The following is a 17619-nucleotide window of genomic DNA, read 5'->3' as shown; positions in this document are numbered from 1 at the left end:
ACACACACACACACACATGCACACAAGCATGCACATGTGCACACACATGTATTATTATTATAATACTACATGTTTGGAAAAGTAAAGTGTTCATCTGTGCTCCCAGTATGTCCAGAATATGCAGTCATCCCTGTGGTTAGTGTTCTAAAGTCCCAGCAAAGTCAAATACAAAAGGACCCTTAGCAACAGAACAAAGAAAGCTCATGTTGTTCCCCTGACACACAAACACCTCCAGTTTTGGTGAAGTAAAATGTACCCTCCGAGTCATCAATATACATACTTGTCCCATGCTCATATCTGATTTGTATCTAAGTGAGAATTCTGCTAGACAAAGAAGACTTTATTTAAGGGTATTGTAATGGACTAGAACTTGGTCAGAACTTGGCTCTGCAGAAGCACAGAACAGAAAGACTTTCAGCAGTGGGGTGTGTAATGGAAAAGTACCCGAGGTTGGGAGGGAGTCTGGCTAATAGGCTGTATCCAGCTCACTGAATCACTCCTGCATTGTCACATTTTCAAATATTTCTATGGTAGGCTGTCTGCACCTGCTACTTGGTGCCCATTTGACTTTTCTCTTTTATCAGAAGTTATAGCTAAGAATCCAGAACTTTGCACTTCATATGCAAGCATTCTTTCATTGACCTACAGCCCCAGCAAGAGAGCCTCCTTTGAAATGCTACTACGTCACACAGAGAATAGGAGTCCGATGTCCTAACTTCCTGGGCAATTGCAATCTCAAGGAGATCACTTCGGTCCTTAAGAAATACATTTGGAATCTGTGAAACTGGCAAGAGATCTTTGTAAGACTTGGAGTTTCCCTCTCTTCAGAGAAAAAAAATTAACACAACATTTTCTCAACTCAAGCCTCAAGTCCTGGTTATCAGGAAGAAAACCAACTACAGTTCAGTAAAATGCCAGAGAACATTAGGACACTTAGGTCACTCTCAACACATTATTATCCACAAAGCCTTTTGATGGGAGGCCTTTAGGTGCCCTGACAGTCCAGCAAGGTACACAACATCATGAAACAGAGCACAAGTTCCGTCTGGGCTCCCTTTGACGTTTCAACACAAAGGGACTGTACTTTCGTGGTTACTCTAAGTTTATTTTGTGAGTTCAGTAGTATTTTTAGTCAGTTCTGAATCTGCAGTCAAAATTAGCTGGTGGGCTTGTTTCTCTTACTCAGGGAGCAGTAAAAATAACTCAGAACAGAGATCCGGAGAACCAAATTTTAGTTATAGCCTTGAAGATTGGTGGAGCATATGTCCTCTGTCTGCCAAACAGAAGCACGGGAGAAATTAATGTTTCTCATTATGAGTATAATGTAAAACAAGTTTTAAGTATCATGTAAAAAAAGAGCCCTTTCTGCTGTGGCTGAGAGTGAAATAACAACTTTTTACATCATTGTAAAAGTTCTAGATAAACTAAACTACTAATTAAACAATAAAGATGAAAATGTCCATGAAAGATACAATGGAAAAAACTTGATTCTTACTAAAGTACTTTTCCCTTGACTCATTCTTTGATAATAGTAATTATGAGATAAAGGATTTCTTCGTAAGCTATTCATGTCTAATAAAATTTTACTTATACCATAAAACTATTACATTTTATTATTTTTTTACTTTAAGTTTTACCCATAAACTATATATCACAATCAATAACTTAATATTTCCTTATTCACCATAGTTGTTAATTTCTTGTATTAGTCATTGAAAAATTTTAAACATTCTTACTGCATTGTATTAATATTTATACACAGGCATACACTTCTTTATCCAGCATAGTATTGAATTCCAGTGGTCAGACTTGGCAGCAAGTGCCTGTTTCCACTGAGCCATCTCACCTTCCACCCTGGATTTTTACTGAAGCTTAAAATCAAAACCTATCTGGCAAGAACCGTGTCACTGAGTGCTACCCCAGCTGAATCTCTTATGGAAATGTAGAAGTAGGTTAAGGATGAGGAAAATGGTGAGTGGTGGGTGTGTTTGTATGTGTGTAAGAGAAGGGGAAGAGAACACTGAAGAGATGACAGGGAAAATGTTCTTTAAAATGATCTTCTACATAAGAAAAACAGTGAGGAGAAATTGAAATGTGCTGTGTTAAAGTTTATATCTGCATGATGAGAACTTGAGCAGCGAGACTCAATGTTGGCAATGACAGCTGCAGAACGTCACATTGAATCTCACACACGCGATAGACTGAGCCCACTGACTTGTCTAGACCTTGGGTCTGGTTAAGTTTTGCTGTGTGATGTTTTTATCCACTTATTTACTAGCAACATTTTAATGATAAAACTTATTTAAGGCTTTAAAATGAAATACGAATCAAGTCAGTAACTCATTTCAAAAAATATTTTATCACTAAACACCATGATAATTAAAGCAAACCAACTTTTAATCTGATTTATCTTTGTCTTGACCTCCTTGGTTTACCCCTTAGGACAGTCCTCTATCCCTATCACTTGAACCTCCCCTCAACACTGAATAAATTGGCTCCACACTCAATATGGGTTGTAGATTTCTTTATTTTACCCCAATATAACCAAAAAAAAGAATTTTATTATGGGATTATTACATTTATATATATATATATATATATATATATATATATATATATATATATATATACAATAAATATATTCATTGTATACCTTTGTAATTTTCCTGCATAGTTGACACTTGAATTCTTATAATTTCTAGGATCTGGATCAGCATCAAGGTAGCCCAGCCTTATTTATCCAACAACCTTATTATTACTGTTGTATGAAAAAATCCTTCTCACCTTCAGAATCCTCAAGCTTCTTTATAATTGAAGAGGGCTGAATATATAATTCCATAATAGGGAGCACATTTTGTTTGAAAGCCTTGAGTTCAATCTCCAATACATACAGAACTCACAATTAGAAAAAGGCTGAGTGTATAGTTGGTTTATTTACTGGATTTAGTGGATATACTGCGGATCAAATCCAGGGCCTCAGCCATATGAGACATTCTGTCAGAGACAGCTACCTAGCCCAAGGTTGAAACCATGTGATGGTAGACCTCACGTGGCAATATTTGAAAACAGATAGAAAAGGAACTGTGCAGAAATTATTTGAAGTGTTATGTTCTTTGTCATTTGAAAGTACAGCTGGGAATACTGACAAGATTGCTCAGGGGTTAAGAACAGGCACTACTTTTGCTGAGGATCTGAACTTGGTTCCCAGCATCCTTGCTGGATGGCATACAACTGCCTATAAATCCAATTTAAGGAGTTCTATTGTCCTTCAAAGACATCTCAGACATCTCACTTCAGTGCACCCACAAAGACACACACACAAAATAATGAATGAATAAATGAATGAACAAGAAAGGAGGAAGAAAGAGAGAAAGAAAGAAGAAGAGAGAGGAGAGAGAGGGAGGGGAGAGAGAGAGAGATTGAGAGAGAGAGAGAGAGAGAGAGAGAGAGAGAGAGAGAGAGAGAGAGAGAGAGAGAGAGAATAGTTAATTAGAATGAAGCAAAATGTAAACTCATCCCCATGACTGGTTTCTACTATGATAATGATAGCTAATTTGGGTGTTTACATCATTAACCTTAAACTCAGAGAATTACCACAATGCTGACAGAAGGCCAGTCAGTCTCTGTTGCCATCCGTCCCTAATGGCTGGATTTATAAATGACTCTCATCTTTCTAATATGTCCACTTTGTTACAAAGCCCATCCTCTGAGATGTCTTTCCAGACAACCCCCCCACACACACACAGAAATTCTTGATGCCTCAGACTTGACATTTTGATTGGAACATACCTCAGGCCTCCCCTCTCTCTGTTTCCTCTTCACTATTAAATAAAAAAGTCCAAACAGATTTAAACAAAGGAAGACTTTATTGAAGATTTCTATATGGTACGGAAGAAAGAATATACTCCGTTGCTCTGAGACTGGTATCAGGGGAGTTTTAAAACTGGTGACAATGTACTGAAGGATTTTGGAGACAAGTTGCTCAATATAATTAGTCCATCTGTTTGTCTACTGACAGTTAGGGAAGCTTCTATTCTTTTGAACAAGAAAATGGAATTTGGAGTCCTCTCTTCTTCAATGACTCCATTTCAAAGAAATAGCTCTTGGGCCCTTAGTCAAGCTAAGAGAATACTGAAAATTCTCCCACTGCCTGAAGTCAATTGCTTCCAGCCAGCTTGAGGGATGCTAATTTATTCCCTCAACATACTATAACCTCTATTTTGTTTTTTAAGATTTTAACTTTCATTTATGTGCATAAATATGAGTCTATATCTCATGTGTGTTAGCTCCTGAGGAGGCAGAGGAGCGCCTCCAGATCTGTAATTACAAAGAGCTGTGAGATGCTCAATATAGGTCCTCGAAACTGAACTCATGTCCAGCAACGAGCACTCTTAACAGCAGAGAGCTGGTCTCCCTGGTCCCCTGTTATTCCTTTTTAAACTGAGAAGTCAGATTCTGATTTTAAATTTACTTCCTTGTTTCTGAGCATAATCGTCATTCATTTTGCAGGAAACTCTTGGCTGGAACAATAATCTTAACCTACTTCCTTCTGTGGCCCCCAAGTAATATTTACTGTTTTTTTCCCCTTATCTGAATTTATGAGATTCAAAGAAAAAGGGTCATAAACAGTCATTCTTCATAATTAAAGAGCAAAGTACTGGCTGTGGCTCTACAGATTTCAGAGGGTTCCAGAGTCCCAGCCCTGTTTTCTTTCCTGAATGTGTTGAAATTCCAGCCCCACCTTTGCCCCACAAGTGACTAGCTGTGACTCAGAGATCTGGAACTGTGCTGTCTTTAATCACTTCCTGCCTTTGCTCCCTTCAGGGGCTTTAGACCTTCAGCCATTTCACATTCTTTGATAATAAAAGAATCATTCTCATTTAGAGATCGGATAATCAATAGTTCATGAGGGACAATTATAGGATGATACAGTCCTTTAAAAAGACATGATTATTTTCTTCCAGTTTACAAATCCGTATGAACTGTACTATGCACCCTTTTATAAGCTCTAGATCCATACCCCTATAAATTGCTATTGCTCTGGCATTGTTAACATTCCATGAGAAGTTTTAATAAAAGTTTTTCATTGTAGTGAGAGACTGATATAAATAAATGTGAGGGATAGGCCAGTGCTTGTGAAATTTTCAAAGGAATCGCCCAGGGGTCTTTGCAAAAGTGCACACCCTGACTCAGCAGACAGTGAACACAGTGGGGACTCTGTTCTTTCTTAGAGGACACCTTACTACTAGATAGCCAGTGACACAGGCCTGTGTGTCAGCCTACCAGGCTGGTTCCTTCCTGCTACTATGATAATACTCCGACCAAAAGCAACTCAATGAAGTGTTATTTCTTCTCAGAGTAACCAGCTAACTAACCAGCATTCATAAAAGCATTCCTCAGAAAATACACAGGAGTCACACCAGGATTTTTTTTTAAATTTTTGCTTTCAATAAAATAGATCAGTAAGTAAGCATTAACTGAAATGATTTCACAAAAGTTAAATGTTCTACAAGGCTGATTAATTACATAACTAATTAACTGTGACTTTAATGGTTATAGAGAGTTTGAATGTTGCAGGTCAAGACCCAGTGTATCTTGAGATATGAAAGCTAGCCTGTATGTTTGATCTAACATCCTTGAAGTAGACAGACTCTTGGCTAATAATGACATCAATCTGCACCTGTGACCTATAGCAGAAATTTCCTTTGTTTGCTGTAACCTATCTACCTGATGTTTCTTCCAGTGTATTTAAAAAGCCTGTGGATTTATGAACTATTCTGTTTTTCTGATACTATAACAATGTCACAAAGCCTATGGGTTTGTGGTCATATGGGTTCCTGGTCACCCATGTTTAGCTTTAGAATAAACAATCTTTTATTTCCTTTAAGGTGAGAACTGTATGTTCTGTGACAACATATGCAAACACATAAAGATAAAATAAAATAAAACAATGTTGAAAAATACTAAATATTAAAAGATTTGGGATCATGGGAGAAGTTTTGTCTTTTAACCTATCTTTAATAATTTCATAATATTTCACTAATTTTTCTCTAGATGATTGCATATTTTCTTATTTCCTTCCTTCTTCCCTTTTCCCCTCCCTTTCTTCCCTTCTTCCTTCCTTTTCCTTCCTTTTGTTCTACTACAAATCCCTCTTAAACTCAAAGACTTCCTTCTACCTCTTTAAGTCTCTAAATTGTTAAAATTCAAGGCTTATGCCACCACACCAGGCCACAACATTATATTTTGCAAATAAAGATTATTCTTCATTGTTTTAAGAGTGACATCGTCTCCCTTTAAGGGCCAGGCCTGGTTTTGAAAAGAGGCTGTATGGCTCCAGGGATAGACCATAAAATCTAGAACAAGATCATCAAACCCTCTCTGAAGAACACCCTAGAGATAACCACAAAAATGGGCAAATATCTCAGATGGGGCATCTGCCCAGGGCAGCTCTATGTCATCATATTGTTAAATGATTGTGACATAGGAGTGCAGACCACTGGTCCCCTGGGACCCCCTAGCACCCACTAATTAAGTTTTAGATTACCTAATCCTTCAAGAGATTTCCCCCAGTTCCCTATAAGAAGACCTGTGAGCCTTTGTCTGGGGCAGCCATTTTGGAGAATGGCTGATCCCCCTATGTTGGATGTTTCTACAGAATAAACTCTCTTTGTTTTTGCACACTATCTGGGTCTGGGGTCTTCAGTGATTTTTGGACCCTTACATTAAGGCTGTCCAAACAGCTCAGTGGTTCAGAACACCGGCTATACTTTCTGAGGGCCCAAGTTCAGTTTGCCGCACCCGTATGTAATGCTCACAACCACCTATACTCTAATTTTAGAAACACTAATCCATTGTTTTGTTCTTTATGGGCCGCTGACATGCACATTGTGTACATACATTCATATAGGAAAACACTCATGCACAAAATAAATTTTAAATTTGAAAAAATTCTTCAAAAAGAGAATCACAGTAAGTTTTAATAGAAACAGCTGGTCAAATGTATCAAATGTCACAGGAAATAAAAGGTGTGAATAAAGGGATTAAAGACAGGTGGCACCAGGTCAGGCATTTTGGCACATATTGTCACCCCAATATTCGGGAGGTTGATAGGAAAAAAAATCTCAAGGTCCATTCATCACAGGCTAGACAACAAGTCCACAGTAAACCTGGGCTATCCAGTGAGCCATTGCCTCAAACATAAAAAAAAAAAAATATTAATAAAAAGGAGGTAGACACTTGCCTGGTCCATGGTACTTATGTGACTTGGACATTTGTCCAGGTTCTAATGTGCCCAGATGGGCCTCTGGGAGTCTCTGATGTAATTTATCCAACAAACACAATTGTAGATGGACTCGTTCTGTGAGGTGGAGGTTAAGTCATAGAGTCAAGATGCAGTTGTTGGAGAGATTCCTTGGTAGTGAAGACAAGTTCAGATGTTCTCTGAGACATGAAAGGAAAATGTTCTTCACCTGTAAAGCAAATCAAGACAGTTCAGCATCTTTCTTCACTTTCAATGTGGCATTAGTTTTAAACCTGCAACCATGGTGCAAACAGTTGACATGGAGGTTAGAGCATCTTAAAAGTAGTTTGTTTTTTTTTTTTTTTTGTTTGTTTGTTTGTTTTCAATTTGAGGCCTAACAGTGCATGCCTTTTACCCCAGCACTTGGGAGGCAGGCAGATCCGAGGGCAGGCTGACCTATACAAAGAGTCACAGGTCAACCAAGACAATAAAGGAAGACCCTGTCTCAAAAGAACAATTATCCAAAGCTATGACCTACCAAGGATGTGGTGAAGGCTTTTTAACCTGTCGGTTCACTTAGCATAGTGACCATGGTTCTTTAGCCTTAGCTGATGCCCCCACATGGTGTAGAAGTCATTTCTAAGGTAATAGCAGGTGCAAATAAAGAGATTAAAGACAGGTGGCACCAAGTCAGGCATTTTGGCACACACTGTCATCCCAATACTACTAACGGTGGAAAAAGCTAAAAATAAGTCCTTTCATGAGTCTAGGAGAAGCCTTGGTTACAAAGCCAATAATTCAGTTTTCCTTAGTTATCTTGTTGACTATTTTGATTTTATGATTTATATGCTACATTAATAAATAAAGAACTAAATCCTGTTCACTAGAAAAGTGGATTGAATGATAACAAATATACTAGTAATCAAAGAGTTAATTCCCTGGCAGGCAGTATTCTAAGTGTTTTAACTAAATCCTATCCAAAAAGAGTACACTTATGATCCCCACTTAATAAGTAAACCATAGAGATTAGGCACCTTGCCCAAAGTTACTAGTTAGCAGAGGGGTTAGCAGAGCCCACCTCTGAGAGCCAAAAGATGCTACTGGTTTCAGTGATTGCAAAAGAGGTTTGCTTCTCTTGTCTCTCCAATCAGTCTTCACCTATCAGGGACCAATACAAAAGTGCAGACAGGACACTCAACACTCACAATTAACTGTACAAAGAAGCCAGGCAGAATTTCTGCAAAAGAAGAATGTGAGGGGGGCTTGGAGACACAACAACTCATTTTGCAACTACTCAACAGATGAATATGAGTTCAAGGTCTAAGTTCATTCCTCAAGGGAAGATCCCCAGGCCAGAGCACTCCTCGTGGTAAATCTTCAACCAACAGGCTTGCAGGATGCGGGGAGAAAGATGACTCTCCTAATCATGCTGACTTCCTAAATCTGAGTTAGAAAACTATGGTGTCCCCAGATATCTCTCTTTTGAGACTGGCCTAGAACTCAGAGTCTCCTGCCTGGGTCTATTTGGACCCCTAGAAGTAAGAGCCAGCAAGTCATCCACAAATCGTTAGGAGGGAGATGACCACAGTCCTTGTCCATTTTAGTAAGCACGTGCAGCCACATGATTGTGATCTACACAAGCTTTGTGACCTCTAGGCCAAAGGTAGCTCATCTGTAAAAGAAAGATGCTATCTGACCAGGCAAAAGGTGGATCAGATGATGGCTTGAAGGTCATTCAAGCTCTAACTGAAGACAGCTGGAAGGACCAGGTTAAGAGTAATATTTATTCTTCACCCTCAACCACTCAGCCCCTGAGCAGAGCCCTATTCCTTTGTTACTGTCTGTTAGCAAACACAGGGATAACTCAAGCCCTTCACCTAACTCTAAGAGCTTTGTTTGCTCCTTAGAATTCCAAACTGCATCCCAATACTAAAAGACTTAGTGATGTGGAGCTGAGATGACGCTGAGGTTTTGAGCACTTGCTGTTCTTGCAGAGGATCCAGGTTCAATTCACCCAGCACCCACACAGTGGCTCACGACCATCTCTAACTCTGATCTCAGGGGATCCAGTGCTGACGTCTGAGAGTGCCAGGCTAACTAGTGGCACACAGATGTCCATACAGGCAAAAACCATTCACATAAATAAAATAATATAGTTGAATTGATGGTGTCTAATGACGAAGGGATTTTTTTAAAGAGGTAGACTTGGATGGTTTTAAACACCCAGAAAAGGATTGGAGAGAGGACTCAGTGGTCAAAAGTTTGGATTACTCATGCAGGGAACCAACTTTGGTTCCCAACACTCAACTCCTGTAGTGCCTGGTCTAAGTTATTCCGTGCCTCTGATCTCCTTATACCTATCTGCGCTCAGGTTTACATACATATTCACATATACATACAGCTACTTAAAGATAAATTAATTTAAAAATTAAACTTAAAACAGTAGACTTACTGTCAATCCAATCTTCACTATAAGTACTTTAAAAAAAGATTTATTTACTTTTATGTGCACTGATTTGATGATTTGTCTGCATGCAAATCAGTGTGACAGTGTCACATCCCTAGAACTGGAGTTGCCAGACAGTTTAAGCGACCATGAAGGTGCTGAGAATTGAACCCGGGTCTTCTAGAAGAGCAACTAATGCTCTTAAAACCACTGAACCATCTATCCAGTCCTTAACTATCAATCTTATTCGTTAAAAACTGGATAAAAATGGGGCATATAACCATTTATGACATATTGCATACAACATGTCTACTTTCCTTATTAAATCATAAACTAAGATTCCCTCTGCTATAAAGCCCTGTTAAATTGCAGTTTTACCGGCAAAGCACAGATCAAGCTCTGAAAGTCCCCCAACCCTCCAGTCTTTCTTTCCCCCACGTTTCTACTTAACATGGAAATTTGACTGACGGAATGGGAATAGAAACTGCACAGCAGATCCGAGTACCTAGATAGTACCCGAGTACCTAGATAGTACCCGAGTACCTAGATAGTACCTAGAAACATTTTACTTCACTTCATGGTCATTTTATTTCTCCACTTAAAAAAAAAAAAAAAAAAAAAAAAAAAAAGTCTTCTAAGGCTTTCAATGCAAAGACACGCATCCACTCCACACACCACACATCCCAGAGAGCAGACCTTAAGCTTTTCTTCTGCCTTTGGCTGCTCGATGCAAAAGACAATGCAAGTAGCTTACAAAATGCCAATGCCAACAGGCATTGTGCTTTCAAACTCCCATTTACCACCAATGTAAAACATACCTTTTCTTCTCTTTAGCCACCGTGAGACACTTAAGCCACGGAGGACGTGGCAGGCTGCTTAAAATTAGTTCTTCAAGCATTTTCCCGCATCCACTGTCCCGGAACATTTTTCGGGCTCCAGAGATCTCTGTGTGTTTAATTTCCTTCTGAGCATCTCGTCCTTGGGGAAATCAGGGATTTGGCTAGACTCTGGTGCCCCACAAGCAGTGTCACTCCCTTTGAGTCTGAAAGGTGACTGCGGTCACAGAGCGCTCTTCGGTTCTCGTGGTCATACTCCCCTTGGTCCATGCGGTCCACAGCACCTCCTGCGTAACCTGGTAATCCACGACCCTCACCAACACCGACCTGGGCGTGGCTTCGGGGTCCCGGGGCTGGCCTCCCGGGGCCGTGGCAATGCGCCTGCGGGAAGGCTTCGGTTTCGGTTCGGGACTGCGGTGGTCTCCAATCGTAGGGGTAAGGTCCTTGCTATCTAGCAGACTTGTACAAGCAGGGTCCGCTTGCGTTCCCAACCACCTTTCCGGGTGCAGAAGAAAGAGCACTTTCTCTCTGACCCAGGACTGGCTGTCCACATTCTCTCCGGTCTGCGATCTCAAGTTCCCACTTGCTGCTGATAGGGACCTATGTGTCCCCGCCAGCGCGGGATTCCGGGCGCCCGGATCCAAGGGTGGCCCATTCCCTTCCCCCCGCGGAGAGCACCCGGAGCGCCCCAGGGGTCTACTGGGCTCCATCCGGGAGAGGAGATCATGCGTGCGTCCACGTTTCTCCAGTCCTGGAAGGAAAACTCCAGCTAAACTCAGAAAACCGCGGGCGGCGCAGGCACTGGGTGTGGCTTAAGCGAGTCACTGACTAGAGGAGCCGCCTGAGGCCACACTGCGAATTCCCGCCTCCCGATTTCAGCCTTTAGACCTCATTGGTCTCCACCCATTTCAAACACACTCTTAGATCCTCTTCTTCCTACCCTTGGACACAGCTGCGATTCTTTTATGGTGTATTTGCTTCCGGCCCCAAACTGCCTAGCGATGTCTCAATTTACCCTCACCTCCATTCTTGCTCTCCAAAACGGAAAAAAGAGATGTGTTGGTGCTATGACCTTCTCAAATGCTCAAAGCACCTCTCCCACCCGGCATACCGTTGGTTTTTAATCATCTGATTTAATTAAATCCATCTGAAAAGAATTTATTTATTTGAGAAAAGATCTCGTGCTGTAGTCCTGGTTGGCCTGGAACTCACGGAGTAGCCTGATTGTCCTTGAGCTCATTGGCAGCTCCGCTCCCACAGCATAAATGTGCGCTGGAACCGAACAGGTTTGCTGTCCACTTTAAAATCCTCCCCTACTCTATGGTACCTCCAGGTCTATGGAGTGAGTTCACCAGGTGAGGTTGGAGCAGTTCAAGTCTTAGAGAACAGGGCTGTGAGTTTGTACTTTTGATTTGGAATGCCGGGATCTGTGGGGCTATCGGTCACCTCTGTCTCTGTTTTAGTTGTTATCGTCACTTGTCTGGAAAAGAGGCTTTGAGTGGAAACAAATATCTAGAAAAAACAAAACAAAACGAAGAACAAATCATTCAAGGCGCTTCAGAGTTCCTGTGCCTTTTTAGATTCCCCTCCCATTCGCCCTTCAGCTCTTTTAACCTCACGGATAATAAGCACGTACATATGTCCCCATGTGTGTATATATCTATAAGCTTATGAATAGGCCTCTGTCTATGCCATGCTAGTTTATGCCTGAGGTTCATGGAGAACACTAGCCAATAGGAGAAAAGGCTCGCATGTATACGTTCTAGTCCATCCCTGGTAGTAGCTGTTAGTTTTGCTGCAAAATACTGTTTTTCTGCACGGTTTAGCAAAATGGCCACGATTGTGAGAATCTCTGCTCTTATATGAAAGACTGAACAGCCTGGTGATAAAGAATCCTGCTGCCAGCGTGGAGAATGGCCTTGCTCTGAGCTGGCTGTCCACAACTACCCCATATCTAACATTCTTGACTGCCTTAGAAGAGAACGGTTTTGAGCACTTTAAACCCAGTTGTCCTTCACAATGAAATGAGGCAGTGCTATTTCCTTGGTGTCTTTGAGAATTTTGAAGCATGTTGATCCTGGTCAGATACTGCAAACAGGACTCCCTGGTTGCTATTATGTTACGTGGTTGTTCCTGACCAACCTCTAATTTATCTCCTTATAAGACTGTAAGGCTGTCTTGTTCCTGTACTTGACCAGGAAGTACTTAGTATGTGATAAATGCCAGTAGCTGGGTGACAGGACATGTAGAGGTACAAGCCAAACTGCTTATCTCTGCCATGTTCTTCACTGGAGGTACAGTGTTGGCCATCAAGCAGGAGTCAGATAACTCATCTCTATCATGGAGGGGAATTATCTACAGATCAACATTCTGTCCTGCTCTCACCTATCGGGTTTGGAGTTAGACTTCGAACACTGAATTGTACCAAGGCTCTCAGGAATTCTGAGGCACGTCGTCCATGAACATTATGGGAAACATATCACAAATTCACAACAGCTGCAGATGCTTGCACCATGCTAGTACAAGCACAGATCTTTTAACAGTTAGGTGTGGATGGAGATGAGGCTCTGGCAGACCTAATCCTCACTGTTAAGCTATTTGCTACTGAATGATCCAGGAGGAGGGAGATCATTGTCTTCAGTGTATAAACCAATGGTCACCCTGCCAGGTCCCAATATAAAACCATCTAATGGTCACATAGATGGCCCCTATTAAACTAAATGGCTCACAGATATTACATACATCCAAAAAACATTATACAGACTGAATAGTTTATATTTAGGAACATATTCTTATATGTATATATGCAGCCACTGTCATGGGCTCCACTTAAATCCGACATAAATCCAATGTAACTCAAACACCAAGTCAATGCAGATGACAAAAACGTAATCAAACTGCTACTGATGGATCAGGACTACAGAAGAGTCCAGAACTGAACTAAGACCCTGGAAGGACATCGTAGAGCATATTTAAAGAATGAGAACATAAAGCGAGGTGGTGTGTGGTAGGCTGGAGCTCTGTCCAATCACATTTTTGATATAAGGGGTTGAGCAAGGGACTTTCTGTAAATCAGGATAGGAGTTGGTTCCTGGGCTTGGGAACATGAATGTAATTTGACCCCGCCACCAGCAAGATGAAGAAGTTGTCCTTGAAATGTCTGAAGTCAGACAACAGTTCCCTCATAAGTTGTCCCTGAAATGTCTGGACTCATGTAACTGTTTCCTTACAATAGAAGTTGTTCAGCTATTGGGAAGTCCCCAGGTCCCCTAGGGCGTGAATTTAATTTCTCCCTATGATTAAATGGAGTTTGCAAGCAAAATGGTAGTACTTAGAATAAATTTCTTTTGCTTGTTCTGAACAACTAATGAGAAAAAAGGCCATGAATTTGTAGGCAGGCAGCAAAGGATATCTGAGAGGAATTGGAGGCAGGAGTGGAAAAGGAAAAATGATATGTTTTTGTCATAATTTAAAAAACTCAAAAACAAACAAACAAAAGAAGTCATAAGCCTGACGGAGGTTGGTAGGGATGAGAAGGAAAGGAATAGGAGGGATTTCAGAGAAGGTTTGGGGAATAGAGTACAGAGAACGCACTAAATGTATGTATGAATTGTCAAAAATTCCAGGCCTATTTTGCTCCATTAAAGCCACAAGAAGAATACTATCCATTCTCTCCTTTCGGCAAAATTGGGAGAATTCTAGCTAGAGGTCTGTGTCCGAAGGAACTATAATGTAAACCACAGAATCATTCCAAGTAGCTATCTTGCCATGGGATGAGATGAAGAATTAAAATGGAAAATGAAAATTGGGGGAAACTATTTGCTGAGGAATGAGGCTGCCACACTCCTCAAAGAGCTGTTGCACTTTTAAATGAGAAGAAATCATGTACTCATGTGTGTAAGACTATGAATAGAAAGATTCGTGATATTCAGGGGGTAAACAAAACTTATGAGAGTCAGGGAGCTACTGAAAAGTGTGCAATCCATAAGCCCCAACCCCAAAGTTAAATACACAGTAGCAGTTACTGTGTAAAGAACTAGCCATCTGACAGTTGTAGTTGTATGGGGACCTCCTGGAATGCAGTTTACTGAGTCTGCGGTCATGCTGGGTGGGATTTTGGGTGATGTAGCTGCCTTTGAGTCACCTATGCTTCTGTAATTAACCCCAATAAACTCACAGGTCTGTTAAGCTAGACTTAAGTGACATCATGACTTTGGCTTGTTGTCGGGGCCCCTTCAAGGCTGAGTGTAGAGCAGCTGTTTAGTCTTCCTTCCCTAAGTCACACCACACTGATAATAGATGAAAGTGATTCTAAAATGGATAAAGATGTTCTGAGCTGAACCCACTCAAAGTTACTTACGAGAGCTGCAAGCATGCTGTTTCCTGAGTGTTGGTGAGTCAATTTATACTGAGCTACACTGAACAATAATGCACTATATTCTCAAAAGTCAGAAGATTATGATTAATTCACTGTGAGGAGCCACACCATAAAGTCTCGCCAACATGACTGTTCAAACTGGAGCCAAGCAATGATGACAGCAGTGGACCAAAATGAATGAGGGAAAGCCCTTGAGGCCTCAGGTACTTGAAAAAACTAAAGGCAATTGAGGAAGGCTGGGAGTCAAACAAAGTCTTCCTCAAGGAAGAGCACACCAGTTGGTTTTCCCACCCAAATTTTGATCAGGCCTGATAACATACATACAATTAAAACATACAAATTGAGCTGGTTAAATTTAGGAATCTACCTACCTACGTATTATCTACCTACCTACCTACCTACCTACCCATCTATCTATCTATCTATCTATCTATCTATCTATCTATCTATCTATCTATCTATCATGTATCTATCTATCTATCATGTATCTATTATCTATCTATCCATCTATCATTTATCTATACAAGTAGAAATAACTTGAATGAAAAATGCATGAAATAACAATGAATGAGAAAGAGGCCATGAATTTGAAAAAAATAAATAAAACTAAAGAAAGGAATATGGGACGGTTTGGAGAGAGGAAGGGAGAGGACAGATGTTATACTATAATCACAAAAGAAAGTATTGTCATTACTATTTTTTTTTTTTTTGTAGTTTAGGTGTATACTTTTGTTGGTTCTTATTTTACAGGTTAGACTCAGAAGGATGGTTCCCCCCATCCCGTCTCTCTCTGCACATATGTGTGTATGTGTGTGTGTGTATGTGTGTGTGTGTGTGTGTGTGTGTGTGTGTGTGTGTGTGTGTGTACTGGGAAAGGAATCCAAGGGCCTTGAACACTGGACATTCTAAAAAGGACTCCATCACTTTGCTACCTACCTTCCTGGCCATCAGGAGTTATTTCATAGACTTATATTATGATGTTCCCGTCGGTCATTCTCATTCCACTTCCTGTAGATATACCATCTGCGTGTAGCCTCCTGGCTTAGTTTATGCCTACATTAATATTTTACAGCTTTCTTCCCTTATCAGATGGAACATGCAAGAGTTGAAACACTGGTCTAGCAACCAGTTCTCAGCTCATGGGAAAGTAACTGCGGCCCTTCCAGCAGCCAGGAAGTGATGCCAAATGGAATGTAGTCAATCAAGTCTTCCCAGAACAAAAGTCTTATTCATCTCCAGCCGCCTTGTAACCGAACTTCCAAGTTACACGTGAGTTTAAAAAGATCCTAATGCTTCTCAAACTTAATTAGACATAGGAATAATCTAGCAAAGTGTTCTCCACATGTTATCTGGTCTTTTCTGAAAGATTTTGTTATAACTATGGCAGTGTGTGGCCAGGGCACATGTTTACACCTTTCCAGATGGTTCTAACAGCCACCACAGTTCAGAATCATTGAATCAGATCCCTTTGAAGGCAGCACTATTAAGTAAAAAGCACATATTGAAATGGTACGGTGAAAGTACATAAAACTACTATGTGTCCACTCAATATGTTTTTTTTTTTTAAAGTAGGACAGCAACTAAGGAACCTCTAAGATTGTCTCCAGGCCTCCATATGCATAAGAATGTGTATATACATATACGCAATGAATGAATGAATGGATGGATGGATGGATGAATGTAGAGAAGAACAAATACTGACTATAAATACTGACCAGCAATAAACAATAATGAGTCATGGGTTCATGATGCAGTATTCTGAAAAGAAGGACATTTGCTGTGTGCTTTCACTTGTGAGAGATATGGAAGGTGCTGAGTAATTCTAGGTGACCAAATGTTTGCCTCCTAGAGGTCTAGAGGAAGAAGGGCAGGATGGAAAGGTTAACATGCCCATTTTCTTGCTTATTGAAATGCGAATGTCTTACTAAATTGTGTACATTTAGGAGACAAAAGTACAGGTGACTAAATTTGATTAGGATTGTTCTATTTTGCATTTTTGATGGATGTCATTGTTTCTATGAATAATACAAAAAGTGTGTGTGTGTGTATGTGTATGTATGCATATTTTTATCCTTTTGAAAGCATAGAATGTACATTAAGAACTACAGCCTCAGAACTTAGAGTAAATAAATGTCATTAAGGGGAAAGAAAGCAGATTAATGCTAGATTAGATGAGAAAGACTTTTCAGACAAAGTGAAATTTTACATATTTTGGTCTGGGTACTTTTGCTGGGAACTGTAAAAACTAACAGCTCTGGGCTGAATACCTACGTACCTATTAAACACAAGAATGAAAATGGAATTCCAGATGTTACTAAATCAGATCTTTAGTAGATACGGAAGATAACATGAAGCTGTAAGGGTCTTGACCTCAATCTGTTACGACTGTATAGAAAGGAAGGGCAGAAATGGATTTAGTTCTTCTCCACTGGGGGACATTGCCCTTAGGGGACGACCTGTCTGCAAACCAGAAAGAGAACCTTCACCAGCACCTGCATAACTTTGTTAGCACCTGGATCTCAGAGGCCCCAGCTCCCAACTGACATCTGTACATATTTAGCCCACTACCCATTTTATGATGTTTGTTATGATAGTTTAAGCAGATGCACCAACCCAAACCTATTTAAGGAGAATGGGCTTTGTTGTAAGAATACCAAGAATATCCAGCCTAAAGGAGAAGGAAAAGGTTACAAAAGAATAGCAAGCTGTTTCTGTG

General features: G+C 40.4%; 1 protein-coding gene across 1 annotated transcript; it reads right to left on the bottom strand.

The window, feature by feature from the left end:
* Positions 1–10716: 10716 nt before the first annotated feature.
* LOC308421168 (uncharacterized protein C6orf141) lies at positions 10717–11235 on the bottom strand (the record flags this gene model as incomplete). Its single annotated transcript, XM_080917457.1, has 1 exon — positions 10717–11235. The coding sequence occupies one exon, from the start codon at positions 11233–11235 to the stop codon at positions 10717–10719; it is 519 nt and encodes a 172-aa protein (XP_080773583.1).
* Positions 11236–17619: the final 6384 nt, after the last annotated feature.

This window comes from Micromys minutus (genome assembly GCF_963924665.1).
Source record: "Micromys minutus genome assembly, chromosome: 5".
Lineage (NCBI taxonomy): Eukaryota > Metazoa > Chordata > Mammalia > Rodentia > Muridae > Micromys > Micromys minutus.
This window is presented reverse-complemented; position numbering and strand designations above follow the sequence as displayed.